The sequence below is a fragment of the Mesoplodon mirus genome, assembly GCF_964341445.2.
Source record: "Mesoplodon mirus genome assembly, chromosome: 7".
In the NCBI taxonomy this organism is placed as follows: Eukaryota; Metazoa; Chordata; class Mammalia; order Artiodactyla; family Ziphiidae; genus Mesoplodon; species Mesoplodon mirus.
The window spans coordinates 61,235,440-61,260,074 of record NC_138983.1 but is presented as its reverse complement, the minus strand read 5'-3'; the positions used below and the strand labels follow the sequence as shown (position 1 = coordinate 61,260,074).

General features: G+C 36.4%; 1 protein-coding gene across 4 annotated transcripts in view; it reads left to right on the top strand.

The window, feature by feature from the left end:
- The window catches only part of STK33 (serine/threonine kinase 33), a 167,485-nt gene that overhangs the window by 126,322 nt on the left and 16,528 nt on the right, over positions 1-24,635 (top strand). For 3 of the 4 annotated variants that reach the window (XM_082628205.1, XM_082628204.1, XM_082628202.1), the window contains 3 exons: positions 3,222-3,334; positions 3,789-3,874; positions 23,484-23,678. In XM_082628205.1, the coding sequence (XP_082484331.1) occupies positions 3,222-3,334; positions 3,789-3,874; positions 23,484-23,678 (394 nt within the window). The remainder of the gene's footprint in view (positions 1-3,221; positions 3,335-3,788; positions 3,875-23,483; positions 23,679-24,635) is intronic. The other variant, XM_082628203.1, reaches the window with a different exon arrangement.

The window sequence follows — 24,635 nt, the reverse complement described above, 5'->3', positions numbered from 1 at the left end:
AGTTACTACGTTCATTATGTGTATACTTTTTGGAATTTAAGGCAGTAGACAAAGATGCATGTAAAACAGTAATGTTGAAAGAAAAACAAAATAATAAGCGTATTTAATCAGGAAAGTTTGCACATGTGTAAATATGATAGAATAAATTGTTCACTTTTCTGTGTTCTCATTGCACTTTTAAAAGCTAGACTATAATGGAATATAATTATTGTATTATGTGTATTGTACCTGTTTTTCTTGTTCTAAATTCCATGAAAGACAGAGATATGATTCATCTTTGCATCCCTGGTATCTGGTACAATAGTAGACATGTAGTCAGTGCTCAATATATGTTTGTTAAATTGAATTAAAGTGAATTGTCTAAGAGATGTTCTGAAAAGTTAGTGGTCACTGTTCTGCCTGTTGGTGAATATGAACATTTTTATGTTGATGCAACATTAGTTTTATGGTCATATTGAAGATTTCACTGTGCACTACCTCTTCCAGATCTTTTCTAAATATTGACATCACAGTAGTTACATTTTCACAGTCCTGTGAAATGGAATACACGGGCAGTAGAAATTGGATGTTGTGATCGTAGTTGTAACTCAGATAGCTGACATATCACTGCTTAGATTGCATAAAGTATAAATGTATTCACAAAGTTTTTGATCATTGTTCTGTGCTGATTAGAATCATATTAAAATTCTGAGCCTTAGTTTTAAATTAAAAATACAACTATTTAAAATTAGTGTTTTATACTCTCACGACTTTCTGGACAACACAAGTCAAACATAATACATGTGAACTATTATTACACCATTCATGTGGTATTTGCTGCCTTCTTAGTTTGAATTTGATGTTAAGGGAAGTGATAGTGTATTATATTACATACCTTAAATTTTTTTCTCCTACTTAAAGATGTAATTTTTCTGCTTCTGAGCGTGACTGTGTATCATAATAATGACATATTTTTTTCTTTACAGTAGACTCTTACTTAGCTAATCAGTGCCTATTCGTTAATCTGCCTGAGCCCAGTGGTCTTATAGATAATTTCCTTCAACAAGGGCGCAAACATATTATCTTCTCCAGGGGGGTAATTTTCTTGTTTATCAGTTACCCCTGTTTCATTGCTACTTAATTGGACAACGATAACATACTTTCTCAAGGTGAAATTAACACAAATACTCTTTATGGGTGCTATCTTTTGCTGTTTTGATTCCTATGAAGCAAAATAATCGGAAGGCTTTAACAGGCATTTTTCATGTCTTGGATTCCCTTTTCTGGATGTGCAGAAAATTGCTGTCATAAAATTTCATATGCTGCTGATTGACCAACCATTAGATACATTTTGTGTGAGTAAAATTGTAAAGGACAGAAAAAAGTGGAATTTTTAAAGTGTAGCCCTTGAGCTATATAGTTGCATGCTAGTCAGGCAGTGCGGGAGCAGCTAAGAAATTGGTGAATGTGCATATCACTGGTTGTTAACAGACTCAATGAGCCGGGCTTTTGCTGGCCTGTACTTGCTATAATAGATTGTAATTGTCCATGAGACCATTTTTTTGGCTTTTTTTTTTATTGCATTTTAAAACTAAACAGTAGTAAGGCAAGTAAGATCAGAGAGAGGAGGGTCAGAATGAGCTGGATAAATAAAAAGTATTCAAATGAGAGTTTGCAGAACAATTTAATAAATATTTATCACTTAACAAGAACCTATTGGTAAATGAAAAGCTGTGTTGTCCAGCCTAGTTTGATAAATTACTAGGATGAAAACAGCTCTCCCCCTCCCCCCCTAGAAAATCATTGTCATGTAAGATATTTACCAAATATAGACTTATTCAAAAAATATTCATGGGAAAGGTTTTTAAAGAACTTTAAGAAAAATATGACTAAAAACAAAAATCAGTAAAAATCTGTTAAGAGACCTGGAGATCATTATACATTATACTTATGTGCATAATAGACCAGCATTTGGGAAGTGTAATGGAATTCTGCCATTTTATTGTTTCCATAATAAAGTGGAAAAGTATAATCCTGAGAGTTGAAGAATAGACATACAGAGTTAGAGTTGCCTCTGTGATGAGTCCAGGTCCAACTTCTCTCTGGTCGTCATTGGGAAAATCTGGTTGTTGTCTACAGGGTTGCCCTCAGATGTTGGGGTTGATGATAAAGATGATGGCTAACGTTTGCAACTTTTAAGCATGTTCTTGTAGTTTTGGACTAGATCACCTATTGAAGCATAGGCTTGCCATGCTCTTTGTAAAGTATAGCACAGTACTTCCTTTACAAGATTCTAAAGGGCCTCCCTGGTGGCGCAGTGGTTGAGAGTCTGCCTGCCGATGCAGGGGATACGGGTTCGTGCCCCGGTCTGGGAGGATCCCATATGCCGCGGAGCGGCTGGGCCCGTGAGCCATGGCCGCTGGGCCTGCGCATCCGGAGCCTGTGCTCCGCAACGGGAGAGGCCACAACAGTGAGAGGCCCGCATACCGCAAAAAGAAAAAAAAAATAATAATAAAAAATAAAAGATTCTAAAGACTCATAGTCCCTGTACTACAGGATTTACAAATAAGCCCATGTTTACTGTATACACATGGCTTTACTGATGTTAGTCATTACATATACTCAGCTTTCACCCTCCAGACTGATTTTCCTCATTCAGATTTTCTTCATTTTATGTATCATTTTTGAAGAGTTGTGGCCATTTTAATGGATTTTTGGTTTTCACTCAGAACCTGTAGACCCCAGGGTTATTCTTACTATCACTAACATTCGTGTAGCATTTTACCACGAATAAAACTCTTACATGGTCATTAGAGTCTGATATCTCTCTTTAGACTCTGATAACTCTGTATATCTTTCTGTAAGTCCAATGTGAATTATGTACCTTAAGGTGTTACCTTACCTTTGCTCACATTGAAGTGTTTCTCCTCTATTATCCACCACTATTACTGTGCACTTAAACTCACACACCTTTCTGTATTTTAACCCTTTAGTGTTTCCCCACCTGGAAGAGCTTTGGGTCATTTGCAAATGTGGAAGTTCCAGTGTATACAAGAGCCTAGCACAGATCTTGCAAAAGCCCTTCGCTTCCATTTCTACATCCAGAGAAGTTCCCACCTCTTTCTCTCCTTTACTTAAATATGAAGCACCACTACTTCCAAGTCCTGTGGAAACTTAATTTTTAATAGCCTCATTCTGATTATTTTTAAAAAATCTTAACAAAATGGCTGTCTTTGTTGTAGATTATGTGGAGAAGCACCCTTTATGGCTAGCTCAGAAGAGAAGCTTTTTGAGTTAATAAGAAAGGGAGAACTACATTTTAAAGATTCAGTCTGGGATTCCATAAGTGATTCTGGTAAGTATAGATTTGTTATTATTTACTAAAACAAGTATACATAATATAAGAAAGGCAGCCAGTAATTCAGATACTTTAGATCTCTGGTTAGTCATTAAATTTACTTGTAGAAATACACTATTTACTTGTGGTAATAGTGATATCTTCACTGTGCTTGTTATAGTTGAAACTTTCAGCAAAAACAGAAAATGCATAATAAAAATTGAAGAGGAAATTTGCTGATCATCTAGCTAATTTTTACTATAGACCATAAACCAGGTAATCCAGGCAATAAAACCTCACTTTAGGCCTTAAACTTTATTTAATATTAGCCATCTGTACTGATGATATTTATTTTATAATTGACAAGCTTCCTTCATATCATACAGACCTAATCCTAAATAAACTGGAAAATGTGTGGTACTAATTATAGTTGAGATACATAAGACTTTCAGGATTTTTCCCTTATTTGCAGCTAAACGTGTTTTGAAACAACTTATGAAAGTAGATCCTGCTCATAGAATCACAGCTAAGGAACTACTAGATAACCAGTGGTTAACAGTAAGTTACAGTATTACTTCTTTTTTTTCTTTTTAGCATGCTGTCATTGCTTATTTCTTCTCATCTGGCCTTGTAGTTTATATATAGTCTTCTTAAAACAGTCATTTAGTTTCATCTTCTGACAAGTTAAAAAAATTATTGAGTGTTGCCACATTTCTGAAATGGGTATTTTCAAACTGTTAAAATTACTACCACAGTTGTTTATATATGTTTATAGAAGTTTAAATGAACTTTTCTTTTGTATAAAATCCAGTAAAATAGAGCTGAGAAATGTCCATTATTAAAGCTGTGGAATATTGAAGCAGTCTGTATAGTTTAGTGATGTAAAGCACTAGAACCATCTACTTCTATTTCAACTCTTTGGATGCAAGGAATCTTCAGGGATTCAGAAAAGCCAAGGTCTTCTAACAGTGTCTGTTGCCTGGCTTGAAATCTTGAGTAATTATTCATTTACATATTGCTTTCCCCCCTTAGACTAATGCCTTGAGCAGTGACCCTATGTCATACTGATCTTTGTATCCCTGTACCCAGAACATTACCTGGTCACAACAGGAACTTTGGAAGAGGATGCTACTACCTCTCAGTATTTATTTTCTCTTTCTTCTGTGGAAATGAGCATCCTGACTTTTAGCTGGTAACATTGCTATCTTGTCTTCTTTGCTAGTTCTTCCCCATCGTTGCTAGTTATGGTGCTGGTCAATGAGATCTAAGTGGAGGTAGGAGCAATTTCTGGGAAGTGTCCTTAAATGAAGGGGGTATGGCCTTCCTCGCATCCATCTTCTTCCCTAGTGACTGAAATGCAGCTGTGATGGGTGGAGTTTAAGTAACCATATTAGATCATAAAGTGGAATTTATAAACGGGATAGCAGAGCAACAAGATGCAAGGAACCAGGGCTCTTAGCATATAGAGCTGCTATGCCAGCCCTTGACTGCCTACCTCCAGACATTTTTATATGAGCAGGAGACAAACGTCTGTCATCTTTGAGATACTGTGAAATATGCAGTTAAACCTAATACCAATTAATACAATAATAAATAATTGCTGAATGAGTAGATGATTCAGTAAATGAATGTCTGTAGGTATGTCAGAAAATGTCTGAGAATGGAAATTGGAGATTGTCTTAGAGACATAGGAATATTGCTAAGTAATATTTATCTATACAGAAAGTTATTTTACATCTATGACTTGCTAGACACTGTGTTAGGTACTGCAGATACATGATATGCTTATAATGCAGTAGTAATGTTGAGAGATGATGGTGGCTTGGACAGGGTGGTAGCAACAGAGTTGAAGAGAAATAAATGGAATACATTTTTAAGGTATATTTAATAGGGCTTGGTGATGGATCAGATAAGGGATAAGGATAAGGGAGGAATCAGGATGATTTTTAGATTTTGCTTTAACAACTGGCTGGATGGTAGTGCCATTTACTGAGATGTGGAAGACTGTAGGAGAAATAGATTTTTTTTTTCTGGGGGAAGAGTGGTGAGTCAAGAGTTCCATATGAGACATGCTAAATTTGAGATGCCTATGTAGCATTCAAGTGGAGATTTCAAATAGATCATTGAATGTATGAGCCTGGAACTCGAGAAGAATGAGCTGGAGATATAAATCTGTGAATCCTGAGTATATAGATGCCATGTAAAGCCATTGGACTGAAGAGATAAGTTAGGAAGAAAATACAGATAGAAAGGACAAGAGGCCTCAGCACCCTGCCTTAAACACTAAAACATTTAGAAGAGGAGAAGCTAGCAGTGGAGGCTGAAAAGGAATAGCTGATGAGGAAGAAGGAAAGTCAGGAGGGTGGTACCAAGGAAGTTAAGTGAGAAAAGTGTTTGAGAAAGCAGGAGCAGTCAGCTCCCAGGTAAATGCTGCCGAGGGGTCAAGATGAGAATGAGTTTTCATTAGAATGGCCAACAGAGGGGTTGATGGTGACCCTGAAGGCCTAGATAGGTTTAGATACCATAAATTTATAGTGATAGCATTCTGATTTTCTTTTGGCAATTTCTAATCACTTTTTTGAACAACATTTTTTTTTCTTTAAGGACTAAAGAAATTGTCTTCACTCAAAAATGGTTTATATCTGCCCTCTTCTGTGAATGTGTTGAACTCTCAAATGATTCTGTGCAATAAGTATTTCTGGCCTAAAGTAATTGTGCAAATGAGTTAGCAACTAGATCATTGCAAAACTACTGAGTAGATTTGCAGTACAGCAAAATAAAAACTGTAAAACAGATGGTATGCTTTAGAAATCTATCTCTTTTCAGCATCACACAACATTCGGGTTTGGCCATTTAATTATTTGTTTTCTAATTAGTACAACTTTATTTCTGGCTTTGGTCATTTTTCCAGAAGTCTCCATTTTTGAGCCTCTGTAACATTTGTCTCTATGTAGTCTTTGCCAAATGGATAGAGAAGTGACAGATAGCGTGTACTATATCAGACTATCCTAAGGAGTTCAGTGTATGAAGTTTAGAATACTGGCATTTTATAAACTTCTGAAAGGCAAAACTCTTTTCTTCTTAACTACTTGAAGTCCTGCTTCTGTAATTCATATCCTCTGTTTGAAATAATCTAAAGAGAACACGTTAGTTCTCTCAGTGCCTTACTGCTTTATAACCAGAGCTGATCTTCCAATACCGAACAAATAGTAACATTCTTTTCAAAGAGCTTTATTGGATAAAAAGTTTCTATGGTTTACTTATATATTGTGCATTTTGAAATACAGTACATATCTGAAAAGTATTCTGAGAAAAATAATCATTGCTTCTCTATGTACATTTAAGTGAATGGGTCTTAAACAGATATTGTCATCCTGATTTAAAAAGTCAAAGATCGGGACTTCCCTGGTGGCACAGTGGTTGAGAATCCGCCTGCCAATGCAGGGGACACGGGTTCAATCCCTGGTCCGGGAAGATCCCACGTGCTGCAGAGCAACTAAGCCTGTGCACTACAACTACTGAGCCTGCACTCTAGAGCCCGCGAGCCACAACTACTGAGCCCGTGTGCCACAACTACTGAAGCCCACATGCCTAGAGCCCATGCTCTGCAACAAGAGGAGCCACCACAGTGAGAAGCCCATGCATCAATCAATGTGATACACCATATTAACAAATTGAAGAATAAAAACCATACTTGATCATTTCAACAGCTGCAGGAAAAAGCTTTTGACAAAATTCAACACCGATTTATCATAAAAAATCTCCAGAAAGTGGGCGTAGAGGGAACTACCTCAACATAATAAAGGCCATATACGACAAATACACAGCAAACATCATTCTCAATGGTGAAAAACTGAAAGCATTTCCTCTAAGATCAACTGACAAAGGATTAATCTCCAAAATTTATAAGCAGCTCATGCAGCTCAATATCAAAAAAACAAACAATCCAATCAAAAAATGGGCAGTAGACCTAAATAGACATTTCTCCAAAGAAGACATGCAGATGGCCAGGAAGCACATGAAAAGATGCTCAACATCACTAATTATTAGAGAAATGCAAATCAAAACTACAATGAGGTATCACCTCACACCAGTTAGAATGGCCATCATTAGAAAATCTACAAACAGCAAATGCTGGAGAGGGTGTGGAGAAAAGGGAACCCTCTTGCACTGTTGGTGGAAATGTAAATTGATACAGCCACTATGGAGAACAGTATGGAGGTTCCTTAAAAAATTCAAAATAGAATTACCATATGACCCAGCAATCCCACTACTGGGCATATACCCAGAGAAAACCATAGTTCAAAAAGACACATGCACCCCAATGTTCATTGCAGCACTATTTACAATAGCCAGGTCATGAAAACAACCTAAATGCCCATCGACAGATGAATGGATAAAGAAAATGTGGCACATATATGCAGTGGAATATTACTCAGCCATTAAAAGGAGTGAAACTGGGTCATTTGTAGAGATGTGGATGGGTCTAGAGACCGTCATACACAGTAAAGTAAGTCAGAAAGAGAAAAACAAATATCGTATATTAACGCATATATGTGGAACCTAGAAAAATGGTACAGATGAACCGGTTTGTGGCACAGAAATAGAGACACAGACATAGAGAACAAACGTATGGACACCAAGGTGGGAAAGTGGTGGGGAGGGGGGTGGTGTGATGAATTGGGAGATTGGGATTGACATATATACACTCACATGTATAAAATAGATAACTAATAAGAACCTGCTGTATAAAAAAATAAATAAAATTTAAAAATTTTTTTTAAAAAAGAAACTTTAGATTATTCGTTCATTTCTTTGAATTTGTTTTTGTATTGCATTTCTTCCACCGCATTTATCCCAATGTAATATATATTTTTGCATGAAAGACTTTTTATTAATCACCCTATCATTCGTCTCATTTTGCAAAAAACAGCTCAAATATATATTTATATTTTTGTTTTTATTTCTCATGACCCTAGGGCTCTAAATTTTTAAAAATTATTTAAGGGCTTCCCTGGTGGCGCAGTGGTTGAGAGTCCGCCTGCCGATGCAGGGGACGCGGGTTTGTGCCCCGGTCTGGGAAGATCCCACATGCCGCGGAGCGGCTGGGCCCGTGAGCCATGGCCACTGAGCCTGCGCGTCCGGAGCCTGTGCTCCACAATGGGAGAGGCCACAACAGTGAGAGGACCGCATACCGCAAAAAAAAAAAAAAAAAAAAATTTAAGAGTGACTTTAATTATTCATTTATAATTGATCAAGGGAATGTAATTATAATTGTTAATTATTAAACATAAGTCAAATTATATTGGAAAAATATCTCTTTAGTGGATGGATAGGGCTACATTTCCCCCCAAATAGCCATCCTTCCATGATTGAATGTTACTTAATGTTAGAGAGAGACAGTGTTCAGCATCAATTGTGTTACTGTTTTCAGTTTTCATAGATGTAAGCACTGAGAACCTTATAAACAAGTAGAAGGAGTTTTGATGTAGCAGTGTCACTCATTTCTTTAAATCTGTTTGAGTTATATGTCAAAAACCACCTAGTGAAAGGCCAGCTGGAGGAGGCTCTGGTTCCTGACAAGATACTGAATTAGCACAGACTTCTGCATGTTCTCTGAAGATTAAACCTAGAGTCACTTTAGAGAGAAACCTCATGATACCAGGATTCAGAGAATAGTGTGCAAAACCCCTGGGAAGATAAGGGGATATTCTGAGCTGGCATGTATGGTGAGTGAGGTTACAGCCAGGGAAGGAAGTAAAATCGGAAGACAAAAACAACCCAAGTTCCCCTTTGCCTCAGGACACTGATGCCTGTCCTCTCACAGGAGTAGGAAGTAAAATCAGAGCAGCACTGAGGCCCTGCATGAGTGAGAAGCTAAGGAAAATGGGTGGGAATTGGATTTAGGCATTGACTTACCTGTTGGCCTCCACACCCTATGACAGGTGGGTTATACTTTTAGAAGTGCCTCCTCCTTGCATGGTTTCTCCTTGGAGGAGAAGTTTGATAAGGTTGAAACCCTGAACTGAAGAGTTGCTTGGTGGGGGCAGATCATTGGTGCCTAGGGATTTTGAGCTCCTGGGGCTGAAGGCCTGGTTCTGGTCTGTCCTCCTGAGGAGCCAGTACTCCCTGCGGAGTATGAGCTAACAGGCCACATTTCACACACCATTAGGAGAGTTTAGAATAGGCAGTTCAAGAATTTAAAAGTCAACAAAATGAACATGCTACAAGAGATAAGGGAAGATGTTAATAATATGAAGCAAGAAATGAAATGATAAAGCAAAACCAGGTAGAACCTTTTAGGTATAGTAGTTAAAATAGAGATGCAGTTATATAGGATAAGTGGTGAAATGGGTGCAGCTGAAGAATGAATTTTAAAAACTAGATGATCAGATTATGGAACTTTAATAGAACTTTATAGAAGGGAATAGGTGAAGATAAACAAATTGAAAAAATAAAGAAAAGCTATAAGGAATTGAAAGTAAAAGTTACAAAATCCATATAATAGGAGTCTCAGGAAAAAGAGAGAGAAGGAAATCTTTTAGAAAATAATAGAGATAATTCATCAGAATTAAAGAAAGAAGAAAGACTTCAGCTCTAAATAGATGATAGACTACCAAATAGGAGAGAGAAGGAAAAACTGACAAAATAGACATAATGAGATTTAAGAACATCAAAAACAAAGAGGAAATTCTAAATGTTCCCAGAGAGAAAGAGCAATATCATATAAAAAAGAACAAGAGTCACATTGACATCTTACTTTTCAGCAGCAACATTGGATGCAAGTGTAAATGGAGTAATAATTCTAAATGTGTTAAATGGAAAACAACTTTAAACTTAGAATTTTATATCCATCCAAATTGTCATTCAAGTGAAAGGGAATGATAAAAATATTTTCAAATATACAAGGCCTCAGGTTTGCCACACAAGTCCTAGATTTAAAACACTTGATAGAAGTAATTAAATAGGAGGTCAAAGAAATCCAGTAGATACTGCAAGAGCTATGTGTACCGAGAGTCTTCAAATACCTTAGTAAAGTGTGTTGGTGTCCAAAAAAAGAGAAAAAGACCAAAGAAGAAGAGGAGAAAGTATATTCATAATAACCCAGACTTAAAATGTGAGATAATATACACATGACAAGCGTTGAGAATGGAGAGAGAACATGGGTACACAAGAGGGGGCTAAAATGGAAGATGTAGACAATGGATTTTCAAAGTAGTAAAGGATTAACAAAGATACAAAGAGTGAGACAGTTGTAGTAATAAACTTAAATGATAGAAACAGTTTCAAATAAGTTAATGGGTTAGAAATACCTGTTAAGGGACTTCCCTGGTGGTGCAGTGGTAAAGAATCCACCTTCAAATGCAGGGGATGTGGGTTTGATCCCTGGTTGGGGAACTAAAATCCCACATGCTGCAGGGCATCTAAACCTGCGTGCCGCAACTACTGAGCCCACGTGCTCTGGAGCCTCCGTGCCACAACTAGAGAGAGAAAACCTGTACACCACAACTAGAGAGAAGCCCACGTGCCACAACAAAAGATCCCGCATGCCGCAACTAAGATCCAACACAGCCCAAAATAATAAAAAAATAAAAATAAATAAACATGAAAAAAATAATATTTTAAAAAACAAAATACCTGTTAAAAGACATAAGGTCAGGTTGACTTTTTAAAAATCTAGCTAAGTGCTATTTACAAGAAGCACATTTGAAGCATAAGGACACAAATATTGAAAGAAAAAGAATGGAAAAGAACATACCAGGCAAACACTAACCAAAAAAAGCCTGAGTAACTGAATTAATATCAATTAAATATACCTTGCCACAAACAAATCATCATTAGAGATAATGAAGGTCACTTTATAATGATAAAAGTTCAATCCAAACAAAATATATAGGTTTAAGCGTGTATGCAACTAATATGATAACCTCAAAAATATACATCAAAAATGACAAAATTACATGGAGAAATTGGAAAATTCACCATCATAGTGGGAGTTTTTTTTTTTTTTTTTTTTTTTTTTCTGTACGCGGGCCTCTCACTGCTGCGGCCCCTCCCGCCGCGGAGCACAGGGTCCGGATGCGTAGGCTCAGCGGCCACGGCCCACGGGCCCTGCCGCTTCTCGGCACGCGGGATCCTCCCAGACCGGGGCACAAACCCACGCCCCTCGCATCGGCAGGCGGACCCTCAACCACTACGCCACCAGGGAAGCCCCATAGTGGGAGATTTTAATGCACTTCTCTCAACTATTGATATGTAAAGCAAGTGAAAACAGAAACAAGAGTATTTTAACAAGACAATTAACAAGCTTATTTTAGTGGACATGTATACAATTCTGCATCCATCAATTAGAGAATATACATTTTTCTTAACCACATGTGGAAGGAACATTTACCAAAATTGAACTGGCCAGGAAGAAAGCAAGTCTCAATAAGTTTTACACAGATTATGTTCTCTAACAATACACAATTAAGTTAAAAGTCAATGCCAATAAGATTAAATATCTGTATATATTTGGAAATTAAATCACATGCTTCTAGATAAGTCATGGGTTAAAGAATAAATACTAATGAGAACAAATTTTTAATTTGTAGAACTGAATGGTAATAAAAATACAACATATCAAAACCTGTGAGATGCAGTAAAAGTGTGTTTCAGCAGAAATTTATCACTTGGAATATTCACATTAGAAAAGGAGAAAGGCTAAAAAAGAACTACATATCCAACTTAAAATCTCAGGAAAAAATCCCAACAGAATATACCCAAATAAAGTAGTAGGAAAAATAAAACTAAGTAAAAGTGAAAATAAATTAAATGGAAAGGAAAGGTAGAAAAGAGAAGATCAATGAGACCAACATTTGATTCTTTGAAAAGACCAACAAATAGATAAATCTTTGGCAAAAATAAGAAAGAAATAGAGAAGACAAAAATAGTATTAATAGGAAAAAGGGAATACAGGCACAGATAAAGCAGAAATTAAAAGGATAAATATTAAAAAGGTAAGGGAATGCCACCAACAACTGTATACTAATAAATCTGAAAACTTAGGAAAAATGGACAAAATTTCTTTTCATAAAAAAGATTTTCCTCTAGGTCTATCCACCTCATTACAAATAGCTCAGTTTCGTTTCTTTTTATGGCTGAGTAATATTCCATTGTAGACCTAGAGTCTGTCATACAGAGTGAAGTAAGTCAGAAAGAGAAAGACAAATACTGTATGCTAACACATATATATGGAATTTTAAAAAAAATGTCATGAAGAACCTAGGGGTAAAACGGGAATAAAGACACAGACCTAATTGAGAATGGACCTGAGGATATGGGGAGGGGGAAGGGTAAGCTGTGACAAAGCGAAAGAGAGGCATGGACATATATACACTACCAAACGTAAGGTAGATAGATAGTGGGAAGCAGCCGCAGAGCACAGGGAGATAAGCTCGGTGCTTTGTGACCGCCTGGAGGGGTGGGATGGGGAGGGTGCGAGGGAGAGAGATGCATGAGGGAAGGGATGTGGGAACAGATGTATATGTATGACTGATTCACTTTGTTATAAAGCAGAAACTAATAAAAAAAAAGATTTTCCTCAAAAAATACAGCTTCATAAAATTGTCTCAAGAATAAATAGAAGGGACTTCCCTGGTGGTCCAATGGTTAAGACTTTGCCTTGCAATGCAGGTGGTGCAGATTCAATCCCTGGTTGGGGAGCTAAGATCCCACATGCCTCACGGCCAAAAAACCAAAACATGAAAGAGAAGCAATATTGTAACAAATTCAATAAAGACTTTAAAAAATGGTCCACCTCGGGGCTTCCCTGGTGACGCAGTGGTTGAGAGTCTGCCTGCTAATGCAGGGGACACGGGTTCAAGCCCTGGTCTGGGAAGATCCCACATGCCGCAGAGCAACTAGGCCTGTGAGCCACAACTACTGAGCCTGCACGTCTGGAGCCTGTGCTCCTCAAGAAGAAAGGCCACAATAGTGAGAGGCCCATGCACCGCAATGAAGAGTGGCCCTCGCTTGCCACAACTAGAGAACGCCCTCGCACAGAAACGAAGACCCAACACAGCCAAAAACAAATTAATTAATTTAAAAAAAAATGGTCCACCTCAAAAAAAAGCTAAAAAAAAAAAAAGAATAAATAGAAAACTTGAATTGTCCTATATAATTACTAAGGAAATTGAAGCAGTAGTTTAAAATCTTCCACCAGGAAAACACCAAGCCTAGATGATTTTACAGATTAGTTCTACCAAACTTTTATGTCAAATTTATAACTCTCCTCCTGTGCCCCCAAAGAGAGAATTTTCCTAATTTATTTTGAGTCTAGTATTAATTCTGTATACTCTAGTAAAACAAAATTAGACCATTGTAAACCAAACCTATGAAAAAGGAAAATGATCCATATTACTTATTAATATAGATGTAAAACCTTAAACAACATATTAGCAAGTTGGATCCAACTGTGTTTATAAAAAAGATCATGATCTTGTTGGATTTTCCCTAAAAATACAATGATGGTTTAATTTTGGGAAAAAAATCTGTAAATATAAATTCACACATTAATATATTAAAGGAGAAAAAGCATATGATAATTTAAAGGAAACACTTGTAATAAGACTCAGTATACATTCATAATTTAATTAGGAATAGAAGAAAACTTCCTTAACCTGATAAAAGTTTACAGCAAATATCGTTTTAAATGGGAAACGTGAGAAGCATTTCTTTAAAATAAAGAGCTAGTCAAGGAAATCAGCTTTCAATAGTTTTTCCCACCATTGTTGATCTTAGTCAACTTAAGACAAGGAAAATAAAGTCATGAGAATTGGAAAACAGAAAGAAAACTTTTATTATTTGTAGTAATATACAAATTATTAGACAAACTATTTGAAATAATAGAAGAGCTGAGTAAGGTAGCTAGATTTAAGGTTGATACTCATCGATATATAAGTGTATCAAATCAACACATTGTCCACTTTAAACTTACACAATGTTATATATCAATTATATCTCAGTAAACCTGGAAAAAAAAGATTGACATTGTATTTCTTTTTTTTTTTTTTTTTTTTTTTTTTTGCTGTACGCGGGCCTCTCACTGTTGTGGCCTCTCCCGTTGCGGAGCACAGGCTCCGGACGCACAGGCTCAGCGGCCATGGCTCACGGGCCCAGCCGCTCCGCGGCATATGGGATCCTCCCAGACCGGGGCACGAACCCGTATCCCCTGCATCGGCAGGCGGACTCTCAACCACTGCGCCACCAGGGAGGCCCTGTATTTCTTTTCACTAGCAAGCAACAATATAAAATGTAAAAAAATGAAGATGTAAAATAATATTCAAGAATATATAATTTCTAGAAATAAATTCAACATAAGATTTGGGGAAAATTATGAAATTTTATTGGAAAACATTGAAGAAAACTTAAGTGTAAAGATATACCATAATCATAGGTCAGGAGACTTAATATCATAAAAACTGATTTCCTCATGTTGATGTACATACACAATGCAAATCCAATCAAAATTCCACAAGCTTTCCTGACCCTAAAATTTGAATCGAAGCTTAAAGTGTCGAAAATAACCAAGACATTTCTGAATGTTTTGCTCTACCAGATATTAGGACTTATGAAGCTGTATTAGTTAGCATAGTGTGATCATTTGCAGTAATAAACAAATTGACCAGTAGAATAAAATAGAAGGTGCAGAAACATATCCATGCATATCTGGAACTTTTATGACAGTGGTAGTATGGAAGATCAGTGGAAAAAGTAGAGACTGTTCAATAATTGGAGCTGGAATAAATGGTTGTCCATATGAAAAAAAAAAGAGAGAAATTGGGTTCCTATCTCACACTGCAGACAAAAGTCAACTGCAAATCAATCAAGGACTTAAATAATAAAATTTATATTTAACTTTTAGTAGAAAATATAGGTGAAAATGTTTTGGACCTTAGAGTGTGTAGAAAAGGATTTTATAAGCAAGATACCAAAGGCACTAACATAAAGTAAATGGTGGATAAACTTGACTTAATATTAATCTTCAGAACTTCTGTTCATAAAACAACACTTTAGGGATAGGTTATAAACTAGGAGAAGGCTTTTGTAACCCAAAAAACAAAAAAGGGTTAATATCATGAAATCTTAATAATTCTTAAAAATCAATACAAAGCGGACAAACAACCTAGTAGAAAATGTACAAAGAGACAGGGCCAGGCATTCTTTAAAATTAATTTTTATTGGAGTTTAGTTGCTTTAGGGCCAGGCATTTTTACAGAAGAGGACCCACATTTGGCTGATGAACACGTGACAAGATGTTCAGTTGCATTAGTGACTGGGGAAATACAAACCAAGACCTCAGTGAGATAAACCAAAAATTAAGAAGTCTGACAGTAGCCGGTGTTGGAATAGATGTGGGTAAAGAGTATCTTTTTTTAAAATTAATTTTTATTGGAGTGTAGTTGATTTACAGTGTTGCATTAGTTTTTGCTGTACAGCAAAGTGAATGAGTTTTACATATACATATATCCACTCTTTTTTAGATTCTATTCCAATATAGGTCATTACAGAGTGTTGAGCAGAGTTCCCTGTGCTATATAGGAGGTCCTTATTAGTTATCTATTTTATATATAGTAGTGTGTACTGTCAATCGCAATCTCCCAATTTATCCCTCCCCCCCATTTCCCCCTTGGTAACCATGAGTTTGTTTTCTACATCTGTGACTCTGTTTCTGTTTTGTAAATAAGTTCATTTGTACCATTTTTTTAAGATTCCACATATAAGCGTTATCATATGATATTTGTCTTTCTCTGTCTGACTGACTTCACTCAGTATGACAATCTCTAAGTCCATCCATGTTGCTGCAAATGACACTATTTCATTCTTTTTTATGGCTGAGTAATATTCCATTCTATATATGTACCACATCTTCTTTATCCATTCCTCCGTTGATGGACATTTAGGTTGCTTCCAGGTCTTGGCTATTGTAAATTGTGCTGCAATGAACATTGAGGTGCATGTACCTTTTGAATTATGGTTTTCTCCAGATATGTGCCAAGGAGTGGGATTGTTGGATCATATGGTAGTTCTGTTTTTAGTTTTTTAAGGAACCTCCATACCGTTCTCCACAGTGGCCGTACCAGTTTATATTCCCACCAACAGTGTAGGAGGGTTCCGTTTTCTCCACACCCTCTCAAGCATTTATTGTTTGTAGATTTTTTGATGATGGCCATTCTGACCAGTGTGAGGTGATATCTCATTATAGTTTTGATTTGCATTTCTCTAATAATTAGTGATATTGAGCATCTTTTCATGTGACTCTTGGCAGTCTGTATGTCTTCTTTGGAGAAATGTCTGTTTAGATCTTCTGCCCTTTTTTTTTTTTTTTTTTTTGTGGTACACGGGCCTCTCACTGTTGTGGCCTCTCCCGTTGTGGAGCACAGGCTCCGGACGCACAGGCTCAGCGGCCATGGCTCATGGGCCCAGCTGCTCCGCGGCATGTGGGATCTTCCAGGACCGGGGCACGAACCCGTGTCCCCTGCATCGGCAGGCGGACTGTCAACCACTGTGCCACCAGGGAAGCCCGTTTAGCCCATTTTTTGATTGAGTGGTTTGTTTTTTTGATATTGAGCTCCATGAGCTGTTTGTATATTTTGGAGATTAATCCCTTGTTGGTCGCTTCATTTGCAAATGTTTTCTCCCATTCTGTGGGTTGTCTTTTCGTTTTGTTTATGGTTCCTTTGCTGTGCGAAAGCTTTTAAGTTTAATCATTGCTGGTGAAAGTATTAATTGGTACAACTACTTTGGAAAAAGGGATTGACATTATCTTTTAAAGTTAACCATTCACATACTTTATAACCAAGAAATTTCACTTCTAAGAATATACCTGAGGAACTCTTACACATATACATGTGGAGATATACACAATAATGTTTGTGGAAGTGTATATAGGAGCAAAAACCCAGAATCAACCCAAATTCCCTCTGACTAGAGAATGAATAAATTGTGGTATAGTCTAACAATGGAATATTATACAGAAAATATATACAGAAAATGATTAAGTTACATGTAATAATATGTACAAATCTATGAAACTTAATTTTAAATTAATCATAGTTTTGTTAAGGTATAATTTACTTAATGTAAAATACACAGATTTTAAGTGTATAGCTTGATGAATTTTTATGAATTTATACATTTGTGTAACCACCACCCAGAACAAAATACAGAACATTTCCACCCCCTACAAGAGAATTCCTTTGTTCCCTTTTCCACCGTTCACTTTGTGCCACTCATCAGCAATGTGTAAGAGTTCTAGTTTTGCTCCCCATCCTCTCCAGTGCTTGTTATTATCAATATTTTTAATTTAGATACTCTGGTAATATGTAATGGTATCTTATTGTGGTTTTAATCTGCGTTTCCTGAATGACAAATGAAATTGGTCACTTTTACTTTACTTATCCTCATTGGCCTTATGAAATGTCTGTTCAAGTCTTTCCTCCATTTTTCTATTAGTTTTTTTTAATTTATTTATTTGTAGAAGTTTGTTGTATATTCTAGATATGAGCCTTTTGTCTCTCTCACACACACAAAAATAAATATATGTACAGTAACAAACCTTGTAAGAAGCTGACTTAAGAAAAGAACATGGAAAGAATTACTGCAGATCCTTTCTCAAGCAGGTGACTTTTGAAAAAGAGTAGGTCATTGGAAATTGAGGGTCTTGAAATTGACTCCCTGTAAACCATCCCTGCCCATACAGCCCTTAGGAAGTCTTCGTGTACAGCGAGGTATACGCATAACCGTTTGAAGAATGTTGGTTTGGAATATATTTTGTTTTTATTTTTCCAGCTTTACTGAGACGTAATTTGACATATAACATTGTATAAGTTTAAGATGTGCAACATAGTGACTTAATATATGTATATATTGTAAAATGATTACCACAGTAAATTTAGTTACTATATCCATCACCTCACATAGTTTAAATTTTTTTTTCTTATGGTGGGAAAAATTCTCTGAGCAGTTTTCAAATATACATTACAGTATTGAAGGCTCAGCAACACCTCTACCTAGAAATTCTTAGCAGACAATTGGAAATGCACTTCTGGAATAAGGGTAAATTACTAAATTTCTCAGTTTGTTTCCTCTTAAAGAATAGGAATATCAACACCAATTTTCTTTATTCTCATTATTTGCTATACTTGTGAAAACTAAATCACTGAGATGACTTTGTTAGGAAAAATTTTAAAGTGGTGCAGAGTCACTTACTTCAGCAGCCCTTACTACCTTTCTATGCTGCTGCCTTGGCCTCACTGAGACCCATAAGAGCATGTTTGGTGATCTTACTGGGTGCTATCAGTCCTTTGTGAGTATCTGCAACTTACATTATTTCTTTTCCTACATAGTTTATATTACTTTTTAGTCATATAATAGTTGCCATTACCCTTAGTAAGTGATTTAAATGGTAAACAAGGCAGGAAAAATAACTTTCTCCCTCTATTCCCTCATTCCCTCTTACTAAAGATAACCATTGTTAAGTCTGTTATGCATTCTTTCAAATACATTCTGAACATTTTTATTATTCCCTTTTCACAAATGGGTTTATATTACGCAAACTATTCTTTTTCATCTAATGTATTTTGGGAAGATATGCTTATTTTTTTAAAAAGCAGTATTGTATCCAAAACTATGGATACACTATTATTTTGCCCCTATGAATATGGAATATTTAAATTGTTTCAGGTCCTTTCTGTTACAAACAGTGGTGCAACAAATGTTCTTGTAAGTATACGTTTGCATACTGTGTCAGCATATCTATAAAATAAATTCTTAAAAGTTGAATTACTGGTTTATGAGAATGTGCATTACATATTTTGATAGTTTATTGCCAATTTATCCTCCCATAAAAAGCAAGTAAATGAGAGAGCCTGTTACCCCATACCCTCACCAACACAGAGTTTTATCAAACTTAAATTTATGTCCATCTATTAGGTGAAAATTGCCAACTCATTGTTTTTGATTTGGATTTTATTAATTTTGTGAAGTTGAGCATCCTTTTATATCTTTTTTAGAAAGATATAAAAATTTTTTCTAATTAAAAAAATTTATTCCTCGGAACATTACAAAATAAAGGGTTCTAGCTACTTAACAAAAAGTAGAAAATGATGACCGTAAATTAAAGACCCAGAATGTTTCCTTTTCGCTTTGCTGATTTTATGTTTCATACTATCTTATCCCAACTCATACATGTCATTCATTCATTCATTAAAAAATACTTGTAAAAGACATTGTTTACAGAATACTGATAGGCACGGTCCTTGAAAAGGCACATTTTGTTAGATGAGGACGTATGTTTGGGTTCCTATTTGCAGGACCTGTCTACTAAGATTAAATCCAAATCTTAGTATTTGACCACTGCTTCTCCTCTATGAGTGTTCATTTTTCCAGTTTTTCAAAATAAAGTAGTCTCAAACTGTGAGTTAAACAAGTGGAAATTTATTAACAAAAAGGTTGGTTTTCTACTTATGATAGCCTCAGATTATCAGCCTATTACTGCTGCCTTCTTGCCATTTGCTGCTTCATGGTTGATGAGTTCAGGGTGTGACCCCTCTTAACACAGCCAGTAAAGGGAGTTCAGAGGTTACTGTTCTGATGGTGAGGTGTCTCCACAATCTCCAGTGTCTGCCCTAACAATTCCACCCATTTTTGTTTGGTTGGTTCATGTGTAATTTCTCTTGAGCCTAGAAGGCTCATGACACACAGCTCTGGGCCACTTATTCATTGGTCAGTCCAAGTATCTGATGCAATTCTTCCTCCAACTGTTAGCAGGCAAGAAGGGGCTCGTCTAGTAAGTTACTGGCTGGACTTTAGACAAGAGGGAAAGTCTGGAATCTATAGCAACATTTGTGCCCTGTTTGATATCACAAGGGAATATAGGAAGCAAATAGTTAAAAATTTATAAATGGTAGAGTGTTTTTGATGGGATAATGACCCTATTCTAGATCTTTTGCTCTTCTCCCCAGTCTCTTTGCAATAAGAAATAGAGTCATTTGTAGCGTGTCAGTCACCATGCTTTTATGTGTATATATTGATATATGTGAAGCAAGCGCTTGAAAGCTGGCTAGAAATGCAGATTCAAGGTAGTACAGGTAATCCTTGCTTTGCACAGTAGTGCAGAACCATAAAAATAGTGCATATTGAAGCTGTGCAAAATGATTTTAATAATCAATGGGAAAAATTGTGATTTTTTCATGCCCTTTAAAATTTTTTGTTAAACATTAAAAACTCCCTAACTGTTGGCTCTAAATATATATAGAGAATGAAACAAAAGTAAAGCTAAATTTTTTGCACTGTAATTTAAAACATTAGAAATATTGAGAGTTAAAGTGTCTTATTTTGGAGTTAAAAACTTACCAAGATTAGTTTAAACAGTGCTTGCCTTCTTCTTATCATACAGAGGGGAGCATCTTTTTTATGCCTTGGTGAATTGTCATACTGTTTTACAAGTTTGGATCTACTTCCAACATTGTATCCTTTGTCTTTTCAATGTCTTGAATATCTCTGAAAATTCTTTAAATGTCAAGTTTTTTGTGGGTGTTATTTTCTCTGAAGCATCTTCATCCTTCCTCATTTATGTTGATAAGTTTGCCTTCACTAAGTTCCTTTGGTTGCGCATCTAGATTCTCACAGCGGCAGTGGCAGCATTCCCATGGTCAGCTATTTCTTCTATTACTCCATTTACATTTGATTCAAATTTTACTCCCAGTATTATCACTTTTAATTTCTTTGTTGCAGTTTCATTATTGTTAGCAAATTCCCTGCAAGACAAGGAGGCAACACAACGGCACACATTGCTGTCTGTGTGTGAACTGAATAGCAGATGCACAGTGTGCAATCACCAACAGACTGTGAAACAAGTGACGTGATTGGTCACTGATCATGATGCAAATCTGTAATTTACCTGGGGATCGTGGATTGAAGAGCTAGCAGTGAAGTTTGAACTTTATGCAATTATAGTTAATGTACCATGGTGACTGAAATTTGAACTGTGTTGCTGAGGGACTGATGTTATTTAAGTCATGATGACTAAAATTCATGCATATCAGGACTGTGCAAAGCAAAGACTGCCTAAATAAATTGGCTATCACATGGTACTGATTGCATATGATTTGTGTAGTAATTACAACTTCGTTGGGTATGCTGATTATATAGTGGGCTCACTCTTTATAAAGCTTTTTGGAGGTGACTTACAGAGTGTAAATATTTAATCTTCTATCAGGACAGGCTAGATTATGCTGTGGTAACAAGTGACCCCCAAATCTCAGTGCTGTTTATGCCTTCCATTGCACATTGGCTGGGAGGAGGAGAGTAAGCTCTGTTTTACTTTGTCTTCACTCAGGGACCCAGGCTGAGGGAGGCTCTATCTCTGTGCTTCTATAGTTACTAAGGAAGAAATTGAGAACATGTAAATTACATGCTCTCTCTTCAAGTTTCTACCCAGAAGTGATACACACTATTTCAAATCACATTTTACTGGTCAAAACAAGTCATATCATCATGTTCCAGAAGAGGTGGAGAAGCAAAATTCTACTATGTGCCTGGAAGAAATGACTCTAGATCCAAAGAGTTAACCTGTAGAGAGTTTATCAGGGAAGAGCAATTGAGGACTGGGATTACAGACATAGATGTCAGATTGTCTCTGTTTTCTATTGAAAGAATTAAGTTGAGGCAAAGTTGTGTGTACTAGTATTCCAGGAGCCTGGACACTGTGGGTTAGTGTTCAAGGTCATCATGAAGCCAGGAAGTTATAATAGAGGCTAGATGAATCACTGGGGTCAAGCAGGGCTGTTGACAGAGCCCTGAAGATCAGAACTCATTCAGATGAGAGCTCTGAGACTATCTGCCGTTCTAAACAATTTCAACTCCTTTTTGCTCTCTGAGACTTCATCTGTGCTTCATTTAAGTTGACATCTTTGGAAGTTCTGGGATACTTGACGGAGATGACTGTCAACTTGAGCCCTGACGGAAATGTAGGCTACGTGTTGGCAGAAGGCATAGTAAGGGCATTCTGGGAGTAAATGGGTAGAGGCTGCAAAGTGCAACCAAAAGTAGGATGCTATGAAAGTAGTAAGAATATAGACCTTCTTAAAACAGGATGACGTAGAAGAACCTCAGGGAATGAATAGCATAATGATCCTCATTTAATTATTACTATTCCATGCTTAATATTTGTCTGTGTCTTTAACCACAAATATATTAAACTCTACAAATCCTCAACAGTGTACTCAGATGGTGGCCCTTAAGATGCCTGGCCTCATACTATTCTGAATCACTGTTGCTTAATGCTTCAGTCCACCCACATATCAAATTAACTTAGATCACTCCATAGTTGTTCCCACACCTAAACGTCCTGTTTTAATCTAAATGTGATCCAAACTTCTTGTCCAAACTTTCTCTACTAGTCTGAGTTAGGAGCAAAACTATTTAAGGCATACCTAGTCTAGCAGGAGGCATTTAAGAATGCATTCATGCATTTCTTGGCATTAAATGGAATATAATATTTGAGAAAAAGATAGTTAATATAAAATGGTCAATTTTAGTATGGTATAGCCACATCTGGGGTTAAAACAGTGCACGGAATCCATTATAATCAAATGACCACATTATATCGAAATCTTCCAGTCAACTAAGAGCTTTCAAGTCAAAGATCTATATTCTTGGACACGGCACCGGACTAATCAACTGAATTTAGATTTCTTACCTAGACATTTTGATGTTATATAGGCTTACCCTTAGTGTTGGACCCAGTAGACTTTGGGCAACTTCTTTCATTTTTTAGCTTCCCTATTAATTTTCTAGGAACGGCACTGTAAGGGGGTCTTTGGATTCCAGGAACTTGCCCTATCTAGTGGTTCTTTCACACAAGCATGCTGCACTGTTCTTTTAAACCAGAATATTCTCCCATCCCTAAATTTTGGCATATTGTAAAAGTATTAGTGAAGAGGTCTGAGACATGCCAGTACAAGGAGTATGCTCAAAAGGGCATCCAAAGTTTTGCTATTTATTCAGCATTATAATTTTTCCATGTGACTTACTGAATTTGTGAGACTATATTACTAAAATATGTAAGAGTCTTCTGTTTTCTAAACTGTTTATAACACCAAAAATTCATTGTTAATATTAGGGCAATATACTTTCTTCGGCGAGACCAACCAATGTGTTAGAAATGATGAAAGAATGGAAAAATAACACAGGAAGTGATGAGGAAAGTACAACAGACCAAAAGAACAACTGGTCCGGTCACGAAAAGTTGAAAGGTTACCAACCCAGCAGAAGTATCCATGTCAGTAACTCTTCAGATGAAGAGGAAGGAAAACAGGTAGGAAGAACCAACAAAACAAGTAGGAAGAACCAATTGTTCCATTTCTCCAAACTGTAAAATACCTTCACAACACTTGGAACATTTTTTTGCAACTCTTTTTTGTTGTTGGTTTTTAATGGTTTGTAACAAAGGAGACCTGCATGATAAAGACAGTAAAGTTCTTTCCTCCCTTGAAACTATCATGATTTAGCAAGGTGGCCTATATGCTTATTTTAGGATCCATGATTATATAGGGCAGGAGTCTGCAAAGTTTTCCTGTAAAGGAACAGATAGTACGTATTTTAGGCTTTGTGGTCCATAATAGTCTCTGTCACAGCTTCTCAACTCTGATGTTATAGCATGAAAATAGACACAGACAACAAATGAATGAGCATGGCCATGTTCCAATGAAACTTTATTTACAAAGACAGGTGGTGTGCCAGTTTTGGCTAATGAGTCACGATGAATAATTTTTGTATTTTACCAGGCTACACAATTTGGAATGGGTTTATGTATTACCTAGAAAAAGACTTACTAAATTATCCAGTTAGTCGTTTCCAATTTTATGGTAGCTAAAACTGTTTGTATAGTTTTATTATTTTACCTTATTAGATCTGAATATAGTTTTATTATTTTTGGTGAATAAAATTTAGTAACATTTTGATTAATTCTAGATTGTGTTCTGCTAAATTGAAATCCTGACAATTTACCCAAACCCTTTTTTTCTTTTGTTTCTGTGTTTGAGGAAAAATTTTCTGTATGTTTGTTCTCTTTCTTGTCTTGAGATCTAATCAGCATATTTTAGCTCTTCTTTAATGATTGAACATGCTGCCAGTGGGGGCTGTATTTACCTCCGGAGAACCCAGACTTCTTGTGAGGAGTTGCTGTCTTTCAGTTCTCCGAGGCCTAGAGACGGGCAAGTGGAGAAAGGAACCGAGAGGGTAAATCCTGACCCACAGCCAGTAAGGTGCAGCG